This window comes from Tiliqua scincoides, chromosome 5, assembly GCF_035046505.1.
Source record: "Tiliqua scincoides isolate rTilSci1 chromosome 5, rTilSci1.hap2, whole genome shotgun sequence".
Classification (NCBI taxonomy): Eukaryota; Metazoa; Chordata; class Lepidosauria; order Squamata; family Scincidae; genus Tiliqua; species Tiliqua scincoides.
In genome coordinates, this window is record NC_089825.1 from 118,917,844 (window position 1) to 118,931,593 (window position 13,750).

Sequence of the window (13,750 nt, forward strand, 5' to 3'; positions counted from 1 at the left end):
GAGAGATTGGACTCTTTTTACCCTCCCTTTTAACCTCCTTCTAACCAGCCTCCTCATTTGAGGGAAGTCCGCCCGTCGGAAGTCAAGGGTTTTTGTTAGAGATTTGCCTGGTATTCTTCCCCCAACGTGCACGTCAAAACGGATCGCAGCGTGATCACTGTTCCCCAATGGCTCAGTAACATTTACATCTCTAACCAGGTCCTGAGTACCACACAATATTAAATCCAGAGTCACCTGTCCTCTGGTGGGCTCCGTGACTAGCTGCTCTAAGCCACAGTCATTTAGCACGTCAAGAAATCCGGTCTCCTTATCGTGACCAGAACACAAATTGACCCAATCTATATGAGGATAATTGAAGTCCCCCATGATTACAACCCTGTCCCTCCTTGTCACCTCCCTGATCTGTTTCCTCATTTCAAGGTCCCCATCCGATTTCTGGTCTGGAGGAGGATAGCACGCCCCCAGTATTACATCGCTGCACAAGCCTGGTAATTTAACCCACAGAGATTCTAAGGTGGAGTCGGACCCACTTTCAATCTCTACTTTGCTGGATTCTATCTCTTCCTTAACATAAACAGCCACCCCACCTCCAACACGCCCCTGCCTGTCCCTCCTGTAGAGTTTATAGCCCGGGATTGCCGTATCCCACTGATTCTCCGCATTCCACCAGGTTTCCATTATACCCACTATGTCAATGTTTTCCCTTGTCACCAGACATTCCAGTTCTCCCACCTTTGCTCGTAGACTTCGGGCATTCGCATAAAAGCATTTGTACACGGAATGCCCCAGGATGGGCTGCTTATTCGCTCCTTTGTCCCCGCATCCTCTCATTGTGCCAAACTGTCTATCACATCCCATCACGCTACCTTTCCCAATTTCTTCTCCTGCTCTGCCTTTGTCTTGTTGTTCTCTAACCTTCCCATCCTCATTCCATAGGGATGAGGAGTCCCGAACCGGATGCCCCTCGGCTCCTGTTGGCCTTCCCCCAGGGATCAGTTTAAAAGCTGCTCTGCCACCTTTTTAATGTTATGCGCCAGCAGTCTGGTTCCATTCTGGTTCAAGTGGAGCCCGTCCCTCTTGTACAGGCCCCGCTTGTCCCAAAAAGTTCCCCAGTGCCTAACGAATCTAAACCCCTCCTCCCTACACCACCGTCTCATCCACGCATTGAGACCCGTGATCTCCGCCTGCCTAGCTGGCCCTGCGCGTGGAACAGGTAGTACTTCAGAGAATGCTACCTTTGAGGTCCTGGCTTTCAGCTTCCTGCCTAAAAGCCTAAATTTGGCCTCCAGGACCTCCCAGCTACACTTGCCCACGTCGTTGGTGCCGACATGCACCACAACCGCTACCTCTCCCCCAGCACTGTCTACCAGCCTGTCTAGATGAGAAGTGATGTCCGCAACCTTCGCACCAGGCAAGCAAGTCGCCATGCGGTCCTCACATCCGTCGCAAAACCCCCTCTCTATGTTTCTAATAATCGAATCCCCCACTACAAGAAGCCCCCGACATCTCTCCCACCTAGGAGTATCCTGAGTGCATTCGGATATGGGCCCGTCCCCTGGAGAAGGGGTCCCCCCCAGGGAATTGTTTCCCTCCTCTCCAAGATGACGTCCTCCAGCCCCGAGACTTCCCACCCCCGGGCAGCCGAGGAGCTGCACGCCTGAGGTTGGGATGAAGCCTGATCGTCCCGGAAGTCTCCCCACGGTCCTCCTCTGCCTGTCTGCGCTTCTCCAGGTCGGCCATCAAGGATTCAAGGAAGCAGACGCGTTCCCTGAGAGCCTGGAGCTCCTTGCACCGAGGACACACCCATGACTTATGCCCCAGAGGCATATAATCATACATGTGGCACTCTATGCAGAACACTGGATAGCCCCCACCCTGCTGCTGGCTGCATAGCTTTCTTGTTGTTGTTGTTGTTGTTTTATTTAGGGGTACTTTTAAAAACCCTACACTGGTTAGCAGCCCTCTTCTCAAGGGAAGAGGAAGGGCAGTGTATGGGGCCCTGGCCTCCTCGCCCTGCTGCTGAACTCGCCCAGATGCTAAACTCTCGTGCCTTACCTGGCACTTAGTTCCCAAGGCACTGGGTTCCCAGAGGCCACACGTGTCTGCAGAGAGCCTCACGCGATGGCAGGCCCTAGCTTTATACTCCTGGCTGGCTCCTCCTCCCTCCTTCCTTCCTGATTGAAGGGGGGCTGGCCTTCCCAGGTGAGTTTACAAAAGCTCAGGAAGGCAAAAGGCTGCTGATGGGCATAACCTACTCTGCAGGCTCCTGAATGGAGTGCTTGGATTAGCCTAATGGGGCTCTTATCACCTCCTAAAGGTGGTGATTGCTGAATTTCTAAAATGGACTATGCCTGGGTGGTTGGGAATTGGCCCTTCCTAGGTTCTTTCCCTCCTAGTTCTGTTCTCTTATCCTGTGTAATAGACTTTATTTAGTCCCTTTTACATCTAGTGGCCATCAAACAGGTGACTGAATGCCATAATTTATGGTGCATTGTGTGAAGTTTTTCCTTCTTGCTGTCCTGAATCTATTGCCAGCCAATTTCACTGGCTAATCCTGAGCTCTACCCCTGAGGAAGAAAAATATTTTCCTCCACAGCATTCCTAATTTTGTAAGTCTCTAGCAGCCCCCCCTCAACTTCCTCCCCCAAACTAAGAAACTCTAACATTATTAACAGTATTTATATACCGCTTTTCAACTAAAAGTTCACAAAGCGGTTTACAGAGAAAAATAAAATAACTAATGGCTCCCTGTCCCAAAAGGGCTCACAATCTAAAAAGATGCAAAAAGAACACCAGCAGACAGCCACTCGAATAGACACTGCTGGGGTGAGGTGGGCCAGTTACTCTCCCCCTGCTAAATAAAAGAGGAGCACCCACTTGAAAAAGTGCCTCTTCCCCAAAATCAGCAGCATAACCTCATCAGAAATATATGCTCCGAACCTCTAACCATTATTCTCATTAAGATTTTCTTCCCATCAGGAAGCATTCTGCTGAGGGTGTTTTTTTCTGGTTTTCCCTTAAGATTGTATAGGCTTATTAAGAAGTATGGGCCCAATCCTATCCCACTTTCCAGCACTGGTGCTGCCATAATGCAGCCCCAAGGAAGCCTCTGTGACTGTCCCTCCACCACAGGATACAGTGCATACCCCATTGGCATGGCTGCACCGGCACTGGAAAATTGAATAGGACTGGGCCCTAAGTCTCATCGAATTCAGTGGGTCAGAGAACTCAACTAATTGTGATGGTGGCAGATGCATAGTTTTAATCCAGATATACTCTAGTCCACTGTTCTTCAACCTGTGAGTCGTGACCCACCCCAATGGGGTCACAAAGCCGAATTTTGGGTGTCTCTGCCAACTTTTAAATCCTGTTCAGGAGTGGGCTTGGATCAAATCCAATAATGGTACAGCCTTATCAAAACTGAGTTCTTGATATAATCCTACACAGAGTCTTCTTGCTATGGCCCACAGCTCCTAATGAAGCTGCTATCTCACAGGGCCGTTGTGAAGATCCCCATCTTCTTTTCCTAATTCGCCGCCTCCATTCATCTAACTCCTGTAGGGTTCGTCTTAATGGCCTGGGCACTACATCCGACAAAATTTCCATCAACAAAGGAGTTTGCCAAGGCTGTATACTTGCTCCTCTCCTCTTTAATTTATTTCTGGCAGATTTACCCCCTTATTTATCTAGCTGTCAGAACTCCCCTCCCTTTCTCAATGGTGCCCCCCTTCCCATCCTTCTTTATGCAGATGACGCAGTCCTCTTGTCTGTTACAAGATCTGGCCTACGTCACTTATTATCCTCCTTCCAAAATTACTGTTTAACCAATGATTTAATAATTTATTCTGAGAAAACCAAAATTTTGGTTTTCACTAAATCTTCAGCCCTGCTCCCCTGTAAAATAGGTAATCTCTCCTTTCAACAAATTCAAACTTTCAAATATCTGGGGATTACCTTTCACAGCTGGCTCTCTCACAGAAAATCTGCTATTTCTTCATCCTTACTTCACCTAAATGTGATTGCCCGTTTTCATTACTTTAGTGGCAATCAGTACGTCCCTGCTGCCCTCCATATATTTAAAACTAAAATTTTCTCCCAACTGCTGTACAGTGCCCCCATTTGGCTAGAGGCTGCGAACCAAGATCTGGATCAAGTGGCAGCCTCTTTCCTTAGACCTGGGGTCGGCAACCTGCCATTCTGGAGCCGCAAGCGGCTCTTTGAGCCTTCAGCTGCGGCTCTGTGCAGGGCCGTCCCGTCCCGCGATGCAGCCGCCGCTCACCAGCCCAAGCATATGGGCTGTGGCTGTGCCCCATAGGAGAGGGCGTGAATGGCTGGCGGAGCAGCTCCTCCGCCGAGAGCGAGCCCCCCGCCCCCACCACCGCACGTTCCGGAGCCACAGCTGCGTCCCATTGGAGAGGGCGCGAACGACTGACTGGCAGAGCAAGCCCCCACCCCCGCCCGTTCCCTCCTGCCGGAGCCGCAGCCCGAGCCTGTGCTTGTCTCCTCAGAAGTAAGTCCCACTGAACACCCTGATGATCCCCCCTTCCCACAAGCAGCCCTGACCCCAGGGATCCCAGGCAAAAGCAAGCAGTTGAATGCAGCTGCTCTCTCCTCCTCCCCAGCTCAGGGCACAATCCTGTGCATGTCTCCTCAGAAGTAAGTCCCATTGAACACCCTGATGATCCCCCCTTCCCACAAGCAGCCCTGACCCCCAGGGATCCCAGGCAAAAGCAAGCAGTTGAATGCAGCTGCTCTCTCCTCCTCCCCAGCTCAGAGCACAATCCTGTGCGTGTCTCCTCAGAATTAAGTCCCATTGTGCTTGCTCCCAGGAAAGTGTGCACAGGTTTACAGCCTTCACACTCCCCACTCAGCACCCCCGTCACTCACTCACACTCTCACTGCTCCATTTCCTTCACTTGGAAACTTGAAAGGGGTTTGGAGACCCCTGCACCAGATGGTATTCTGGTGTATACTGTATGTGTAACATACTGTATATGTAGCACCAAAGCATATTTCATGGTTGTGAAATAATCACTGTTAGTATGCCTTTTATTTTATGCAGTTTTGAAATCTTAGCTTGTTTGTTCAGGAGCACTTTTGTGAACAGTGTTAAGTAGTACTAAGTGGTCTTGTTCAGAGGTAGTACTGTGTGGAAAGGCATTTACAGAAGTAAATGACAGTAAAGAATGACAGTATCCTTCACAAGCAGTTCACCTGTGCACAATCTAAAACTGTTGTTCTCCAACTGTGGGTCTGGACCTGATTTTTAGTGGGACCTCTAAGAGGGGAGTGTATTATATAACTGGAACCTATAAGAGGGGAGCGCATACTATATATGCAGTGTTATCTTCATTTTAGATGTCAAAAGGGTTTTGTGGCTCCCAAGGTTTGCTTTTTTCCAGAAAACGGGTCCAAATGGCTCTTTGCGTGTTTAAGGTTGCCGACCCCTGCCTTAGACGAATTCTGGGGGTTCCCAATTTAATTAGACTATCTACTATTATGCTCGAACTAGGGATCCACCTCCCTTCTACCATTGTGTGGTCCCTCACTTTCAAGTTCTGCCTCCACTTACACTTAAGTATCTATTCTGAGTCCCTCTTAAAAGATCTATTAAAGGACTCTTACCTTTCCAAGTGGTTCAAATTTATTGATTCTAAGCTTCTTTCATTAGACCTCTCTCTTGAATCCCTTGCAGATATTGACCTCCACAAGACCCACTCAATTATCAAATCTAAACTTTAGGAATCCGAATTCAACCAACTCTCCTCAAATCTCAACCCTACCAGTTCTCCCCAGTTTTTTTGGCCTTCTTCCTTCACTTGGTCGCCCTTGTAACTATTTCAGTATGCTGATTAACCCTACCAAGAGGAGAGCGTTCATGCTTGCAAGATTCAACATCTTCCCCTCAGCTGTTCACTTTGGCAGATTTTCTAACATCCTGTGCGATCGCAGATTATGTCCTTTTTGTTCCCTAGAACTGGATACAGTGGACCACATACTACTCTGTTGCCCGGCTCACCAATCTCTCTGAGACATACATTTGAGACCCTTGCTGTCTTCTCTCTCGGGTACCTCTATTGATCCTTTACTTGTCCTCTTGAGTGACAATTCTGTGGCCATTACCAATGCAGTAGCAGAATTTCTTCCCGCAGTTGCCAAGCTAAAACCCCCACCCTGATCCTATTCCCTCCCGTGCTTCCCCTTTCTTCCCTTACCAGTTCCCTGTTGCGACTTTCCCTCTGGGCAACATAGCCATTGTGTTGGTTACTGCTATTGCTATTTACTGTCTTAATGCCAATAAAGGTTTATGGAAATGGTGAAGAGACAAGTGCTAGGGGAGAAATGGGATGGGTGGGGCCAGGAGTGGGCATTGATGGGAGCAGGTGGATTGGGTCCTAGGAGGGGGAAGGGATCAGAAGTGGGTCCCTACTCTCATACTTAGCTTTTGGAGGGGGGGTCGTGGCATGAGAAAGGTTGAAGACCACTGGTCTAGTTTAATTGTATGGAAAATAAGATGGGTACAGGCAGCAACTGTTACCCTGGACATGCCCAATCTTGTCTGATCTTGGAAGCTAAGCAGGGTCGGGCCTGGTTAGTACTTGGATGGGAGACTGCCTGGGAATACTGGGTGCTGTAGGCTTGTACCATAGTCTTTCGAGACTGAAGGTTGCCAATCATCAATCACAGGCAGCATCTGTTTTTAAGAATGAGGAGCAAGCTGTTGAGGGAGCTGAGCCCTTCCCTCTCCCAAGGCTTATCACATATGCAGTCCCAGGCAGGCTCATTCCTTTATCAGAGGCTAGCTAGCAGAAAAAGTGAGATTGGACATAAACTGCAGGAAGATAAGGGGAGAGGAAGCGATAGGAGACTTTAGCAGCACACTCTTTTGCCATTTAAAATCAGACCCCTTACTTTCTACAACATTGGCACAGACCCTGCTTTAAACATATACTGCCATCAGATCAAATTTGCTCCCTGCCTCTAAGTCAGCATGCATGTGATGCAAGCCATTAATGCCCACTTCTGACACAAGCAGTAATGGAGAGGCAGTTATTTTCTTTCAATTGGTTGGAAAGGCAACATTGTTTTAAGGTACTGGCTCCAGCATTTGTAACAGGATTAAGAGTCACTGCTTGCAACAGGAAGTCTGTTATCTTTCATATGCAGCCATGGGTGGATTATCTGTGTTTTTCAATACGGTGTTCCTTGTTTCTTCCATACAAGCAAGATAGCCAACTTCCAGTTCCAAAAGCACCTAATAGTTGACTTTGCCAAATCCAATAATGGAGGGGTGTAGTGAAAAAAAATGTCAGATCCCTCAAGATCTCCCTGTGTAGGAGAGAGAATTTCAGCAGGTGCAGCTTGTCATCTGTGAGACAAGATGACAATTCTATACAATTGTTAAAGGTTCAGGATCCCTAAAGTTTTAAGTTTGCCCACCTCTGAGATAGGGTGTGGTATCAACAGGGTGTGGTATCAACAGTGACCCCTTGCACTGACCGGCCTGGGAAGCATGGGGTTTACACCAGGGCCTTTGATTACAGTGTGCACTTAGAGGCAACAAAGCCCTCAGGGATAAAAGCAGCACCTGGAGGAGGGAGAGTTTGTGGGTATAGAAAGAAGGAGCTTGGAGGAAAGAGGACAGATGGGCTAACTGACTGGCTAGCTAACTGACCAACCAACTGGACACTGCTGGAACAGAGATGCTGGAGACTGGTGTGTGGCTGCCATGCCCAAGACCTGCCAAGGACCAAGGTGTTGCTGCAATGGCTGAAGAAGTAGGGAGAAGGGAGGACCCCTGCATGTTGAACACATGAGCTATTCTAGTGCTGGGGTCCAGCTGTGCTGCAGCTGTGAACTAGGGTCATTGTGGGGGGAGGGGAAGCAAGGGGAACCAATTAGCTTAAAGTGGGCATAAGTTCTCTAGATAAAGTTTGGAATGGGAATTTGGCAAAACAAGAGGAATCGAGTAGTACAGTTTGCTTCACAATAACTAAACTAGTGGTGTTGGCTTCTTCGCTCACATAATATTGCTCAGGGGGAGAAGTATGTGTACCCTAGTCTTGTGCCTTCCCCAGCTGGAGTAAAAGTATGTAACATCCAAGAGAAAGCAAGAAGATAGAAACTACTCCAAGCTGGTTTTCACTTGCATTTGTTTTGTTTTTTGAAAACATGGGGAATAATCCAAAATGTAACTGATGCTCTCCCAGTCTGAAGTGGTGCAGTCCCCTGTACCATCTCCAGATTCTACCGTCTCAGTTTGGTCTACGCATGAAGCTACTCTGGCCTCATCCCAATTAATCAAAGCTTTACATGTTGTGATTAACTCAGAAATAAATATAGCACAAGTAACAAACTAGCCTGCTTCCTCCTCCCTTGATGGGCTCAGACACATAACCATCTTCATAATTGTTGAACCAGTTGTTCTCCTTGACTGCCAGAGAACTACACAAATGTTAACCTTCTGGCAGTGACATTTGATTCTGCAAGTCCTGACTACACCCCTTGTTTGGCAAGTATGGTGCATCTTTGCCCTGAAAATGCAGAAAGAACACAGGCAAGTTTCAAACGGGTGAACCCTTGTTTATTGGAAACGTGCCCAGAGGGCAGGTACAGCCCCCTTGACTGGGGCACGGCAACAGTGATGGAAGTGGGTAGGTTTCTGTGGGTTCACGGAAGGGGGTGCTCTGGGGAGGTGAACACACTCAGCTGCTGCTCTCTCCTAGTGTGTGCTTGTCAAAGAGATACTCTCCAAGCCCGCCCTGGTTTGCCCCCAGCCTCCGCAGGTTGGTGATGTAGTCACCCAGCACTTTGATAGCTTTTACTTGCTCATCGAGGTAGTGGGATTCCAGGAAGTCACAGAGCTGGGAAGAAAGACATAGAACAGGGTCAGGTGTCAATAGGAGGCATCCCCATCTAGACAAAGGCTGGTTCCCTCTAGGACAACATTTTCCAGACCATCTCAGTTGAAAGAAAGGGGGAGGGGAAATGCATGTTCATACTGGCAATTTGCCATCCATTTCTCACAAAGGTGTCCATTTTTTGGCATAATGTTACACCAGACTAGCACTGGACCAGGTGTAAAGATTACCATTTTGAAATCCATAGTAGCTTAATCTAACTACATTGTGTTCAGACCACTGCAGTGGAAGAAGTTTTATTGTTAGTTGCAGACTACGGTGAGAGTAGTGACTTTAGCCAGTTAATGTAGTGGGATTTGTCCTCTAGGAGAGAGACTACAGGGAGATTTAGGTCCAGGAGGACAAACTGTTCAGTTCTTCAGCAGCACCCCAGAAGCATCCAAACATCAGTGCTCTCACAGACTGGTTGCAGAGATGGCTTTGCAGACACAGAAGCAAAGCAGTATCCATACCAATAGCTATTGGACTATCAGCGCCTTTAGGGATAAAAAGCACTTCTGCTCCTCCTCAAACTAACAGTAGCTCAAGACAGAATTCCCCAGCCCTATCAGCAGCCCCGATACTCACATGCGGATCTCCTTGGTCACTTGCCATTCGGTGCAAATCCAGAAGGGCCTGGTTCACGGTCTTCTCCAGCTGAAGGGCCGCTTCCATGGCATCCAAAGTTGTGCTCCAAGCATCTCGTTCGGGCTTCTGTAGAGAGAAAGTCATAGGTTTCACAACAACCCTTTAGAATAGGCTGCTATTTTCCCCCCAGGACAGTGACTTTACCCAAGCCAAAGAGAGGTAACATTTGAATCCAGGTCACAACTGTTTTCATGGTCCCTAGATCCTCAACCAGCAAGCTTGGAAGTTCAGCTGTGACTAATCTGGACACCCCCTACTCAATCTCATTGCCTATCTAGAAAACCAGGGCACCTCATCCTACCCATCCCAGATTTATATACCTTGATATCCTGCAGGAGAACACGACCGCCACGCTGGGTCTGGAACTTCAGCAGCTTCTCGGCGTGCTCCCGCTCCTCGTGCGACTGCGACCGGAAGAAGTCAGCAACGTGTTTCAGGGCCACATCATCCCGATCAAAGTAGGCTGACTGTAGGGATGCAGATGTGACAAATCTAGTCACCATTATAAATAAAGCTGTTCATAAAAGCTTGCAAGTTCAGTAGAAGAGGAACCTCAGGATGTGGGAAATCTAATCCTTCAGCATAGCCCTTGGATATAGGTGAGTTAGGAGTTCATTGTGGCTACCACAAGATGGCTCCCAACAAGTCATGTGTCAAAACCGCCATGATACTGATAACTCACTCATCCGCTTCACAAGGCACTCACTTTACACCAAGCTCTGCTAAAAGCCATGAGAGTCTGCATAAGCAAATTTAAAGAGGCACTCTTTGTTTGGCTCAATCATTTGCTTCTTAAATTATTGTTTACTCTTGGTCCAGAAAGAGGGCAAGGGATAATCAAAAGTCAGTGGGGGGGGGGGAGGAATTTATAGCTGCCCCTATCATCAAGCCCTAGAGTCTTTTCCCACCCCATCAATTTCATGTTGTCCTGAGTGTTGCCACAAGGGCTAGAGATGTATCTTTAAAAAACAGATGTTATTTTTTTAAAAAAGATTCGAGGCATTGAAGGTAACAGACAGTGGAAAGCTCATGACAGGAAATATTATCGCATAAGTTTTTGATGAAGAATCTTACTTTAAAATAGGAATGTACACACCAGAGGAATAGTGCAATGCCAGGAGAACAGGAAAATACCAGATGGAGACAGCATTCAAACCCAGTATGGGAGAAGCAAGCCTTGACTTAAAGACTGAACTCACTCAAGGGAGTGTAAAGCAACTGACCAAGCTACAAGCTGGAGGACAAAAGAATCACGGGCAGGTATGAGAGATATGAGTGATTTGCAAGTGTTCGACTCCCAATAGTTTACCAATTGTTTAACTTACTAAGTAAAGGTACTGCTCTGCCATTAGCTTGTGTTCTTGTAAAAGCAAGTTCTGTACTATACTAATTGTTTTAATGCTTTTATTATGTATTTTAATAATTGTGAGCCCAGACATCTCTAAAAGAAAAGTAGGGACTTTTAAAAAACTTAACACCTTATATGCTATTGCCATTACATCTTTTAATCTGCTCCAGTATCATTTTAATTGATTTCTTACTCTGGTTATCCCAGTGTATGTGTGCCACAACTCAAGGAGTGCAACAGGTAATGTCTTCACCCCCAGTCACTATTTTGCAATTAACTTTGGTTGGCGGACCTCAGGGTTTTAGTTAAGACACAGACAAGAGAATAAAAATGTCACCAGCCTAAAACCTGCCCATCCTAGCCTAGCAGCTTGCGAGTTTTTGTGTATATATGAAGAGAAGTCAGCTGCATCTTGATCACACTCACCTCCTCAAGGTTACAAGGAAGAGAGAGAGAAAGAGGAAACCTCTCTTGCCACAGTGGCAAGGCATTTCTGAACACACACAGAGGACGTGTAGTAAATGAAGAGATCAGGAAAAGCACACTTATGGAAGTGTATTAGCATCAAGAGCCAAAATGACTCCCATCATTGAAGAGTGGGGGCTAGTGATCTGAAGTGAGGAAAGATGGGGGTGGGATGAGAGCAGGTTTTTAATCACCCCACTGGTTTATCTCCATCTCCCACACTTGGGATCCACCCAAACTACTTTTTTTTTTTTTTTGCAAGGAGGGCAACTAGAGGATGGGAGGAGGCCTCCTGGAAGGCAAATGTGTTTTTAACTTGTAATGAAGCGAGAGGAGCTCATGAATAGGGACACTCCGGATCTCCTGGGTCGGTGGAAGGTGTTCAGATGAGTTTGGGAGCCCAGAACCAAAAGATGCTGCGAGTCAGATCTGGAGAGGGTCTCTAACAAGGGGGCCAATCCGTGGTGGGTTGGAGAAGATGTGGAAGGGATGGGTGGCTCATGATGGGGGGGGGGTCTACCCTACTCACCATGGACAGATAGACATAGCTGGCATACAGCTCCATGTTGACCATGCGGTTCACAGCAGCCTCGCAGTCGCGGTGGTAGTTCTGGCGGACCTGGGAATCCATGACTCGGATTAGATGGGACGTTCAGACGAACGGATCGCTGCTGCTGAGTGTCGATCAGGGGCTGGAGGGTCAGCCGGTGGTGAGTCTCTCCCCAGGTCCACTCGGGTAGGGCTGTAGCAGGGAGAAGGTGAGTCTTTGCAGGCGGGGAGAAGGCGACAGAACCGGCTCCGTTCAAGCACTGTTGAAGCAAGAACCAGGCTCTGCGGGACAAAGGGCTGCCGGCGCTTTTATAGCGCGGCCGGGCAGAGGAGAGGGACGGGCGCGGCCACCAATAACCGCTCCTGGCCACTCGCTCCTCGGGCTGAGTGTGCACTGAAGGCGGAGCCCCGGCAAGAGAAGGGGGAGGACCCAGGCGTCTGAGCGCTTGCTCGGCCCTTCCCCACGCACGTGATCGGCTGGCACAGCCTCCCCCCAACCCCTGATTTTTCAGTGCCGGGGCTTGCTCAGCCCTAGAGAACGGGGGCGTTAGGAAGGCAGGGTCAGCGATCTCCCCCCCCCCCCAGTGCCTTGAACAGCTACCTCGCAAGTGGACACCCAGAAGGGGAAGCTTTGCTCAGAAATGATGGACCACCTTCAGCTTGTTGGGTTTCTACCCATCAAGAACCCCTCCCCCCCAAAAAACCCTCAACCTCCCCCTCCAGACAAGCCGATCCGATTATGTGCAGAGTGACTTTTTTCACCAGGAGCAGCTGGGGTTGCCAACTTTTGAACCAGAAACTGTGGCTGTGCATTTAACAGCACTTTCATCTGCAGCAATGAACAGGAGATTCTTTCTTTCTTTCTTTCTTTCTCTCTAGCACTGAGCTATGAAAAGAGAACCCCTGAAAAACCATTACCCCCCAGAACATATTGGTTCCTTCCAGCAGCAGCCAGCAATACAATGAATTTATGAATGGCCCCGGCATGTATTCAGTTCTTGATAGGATCTCCCTATCTAAAGCTTCACCTGATTTCTGCAAATTTCAGCTCTTTATTGAAAGGACAATAAAGAGCATTTATACTTAGGACTTTCTGCACAGAAAGCCTGTGCTCTGGGCACTGTGGGCCCCCTCCCCTCAAAAGCACTAGAGTACCCTTTTAAATGTCAGGCCTGTTGCCACAGAACTCTAGTCCCATTAGCCACATGCTCTATTCCCCCAAGGCCCCATTCTCCCTGCTTAGGGAACCCAGAACCCAGAACAGCAATTGGTGGTCCGCAGATTTGATCACGTGACCACTGCTCCTCTTCTGGAGGCATTCGTGTTCTAGATCAGGGGTGTCCAAAGTTTTTGGCAGGAGGGCCACATTGTCTCTCTGACACTGTGTCGGGGGCCGGGGGGGGGAAAAAGAATTAATTTACATTTCAAATTTGAATAAATTTACATACGTTTACGTAAATGAATATATTAAAGATGAACTTATATGAATGAATGAAGGTCTTGCAATTGCTCAAGACCTATAAAAGGCCTTGCACAAAGCAAGGCTGGCCTTTCTTTTGCTGCCGCTACTGCATCACAGATGTGAAACAGCAAGCAGTGGAGGGAGCCCTCATCCCACAGCTCACGTGAGGCGTCAAACACTTGCCCTCACGCTGAGAGCAGTTGTGTCGGGCCAGTGTGGGCTCCAACAAATCACCAGAGGGCCAGAGGCTCATTGGAGACTGGGAGCTCCCTGCGGGCCATACTGAGAGGACTTGAGGGCCGCAAGTGGCCCCAGGGCCGGGGTTTGGGCACCCCTGTTCTAGATGCCCAACACTCCTCTCCTCCAAGTTTTTGCCAG

General features: G+C 48.4%; 1 protein-coding gene across 1 annotated transcript; it reads right to left on the reverse strand.

The window, feature by feature from the left end:
* Positions 1 to 8,562: 8,562 nt before the first annotated feature.
* Positions 8,563 to 12,301, reverse strand: LOC136654299 (ferritin heavy chain B-like). Its single transcript, XM_066631253.1, has 4 exons — positions 11,891 to 12,301; positions 9,869 to 10,015; positions 9,489 to 9,614; positions 8,563 to 8,864 (listed from the first exon to the last, which is right to left on the reverse strand). Exons 1-4 carry the CDS (start codon positions 11,990 to 11,992, stop codon positions 8,706 to 8,708), a joined length of 534 nt encoding a protein of 177 aa, XP_066487350.1. The 5' UTR covers positions 11,993 to 12,301; the 3' UTR covers positions 8,563 to 8,705.
* Positions 12,302 to 13,750: the final 1,449 nt, after the last annotated feature.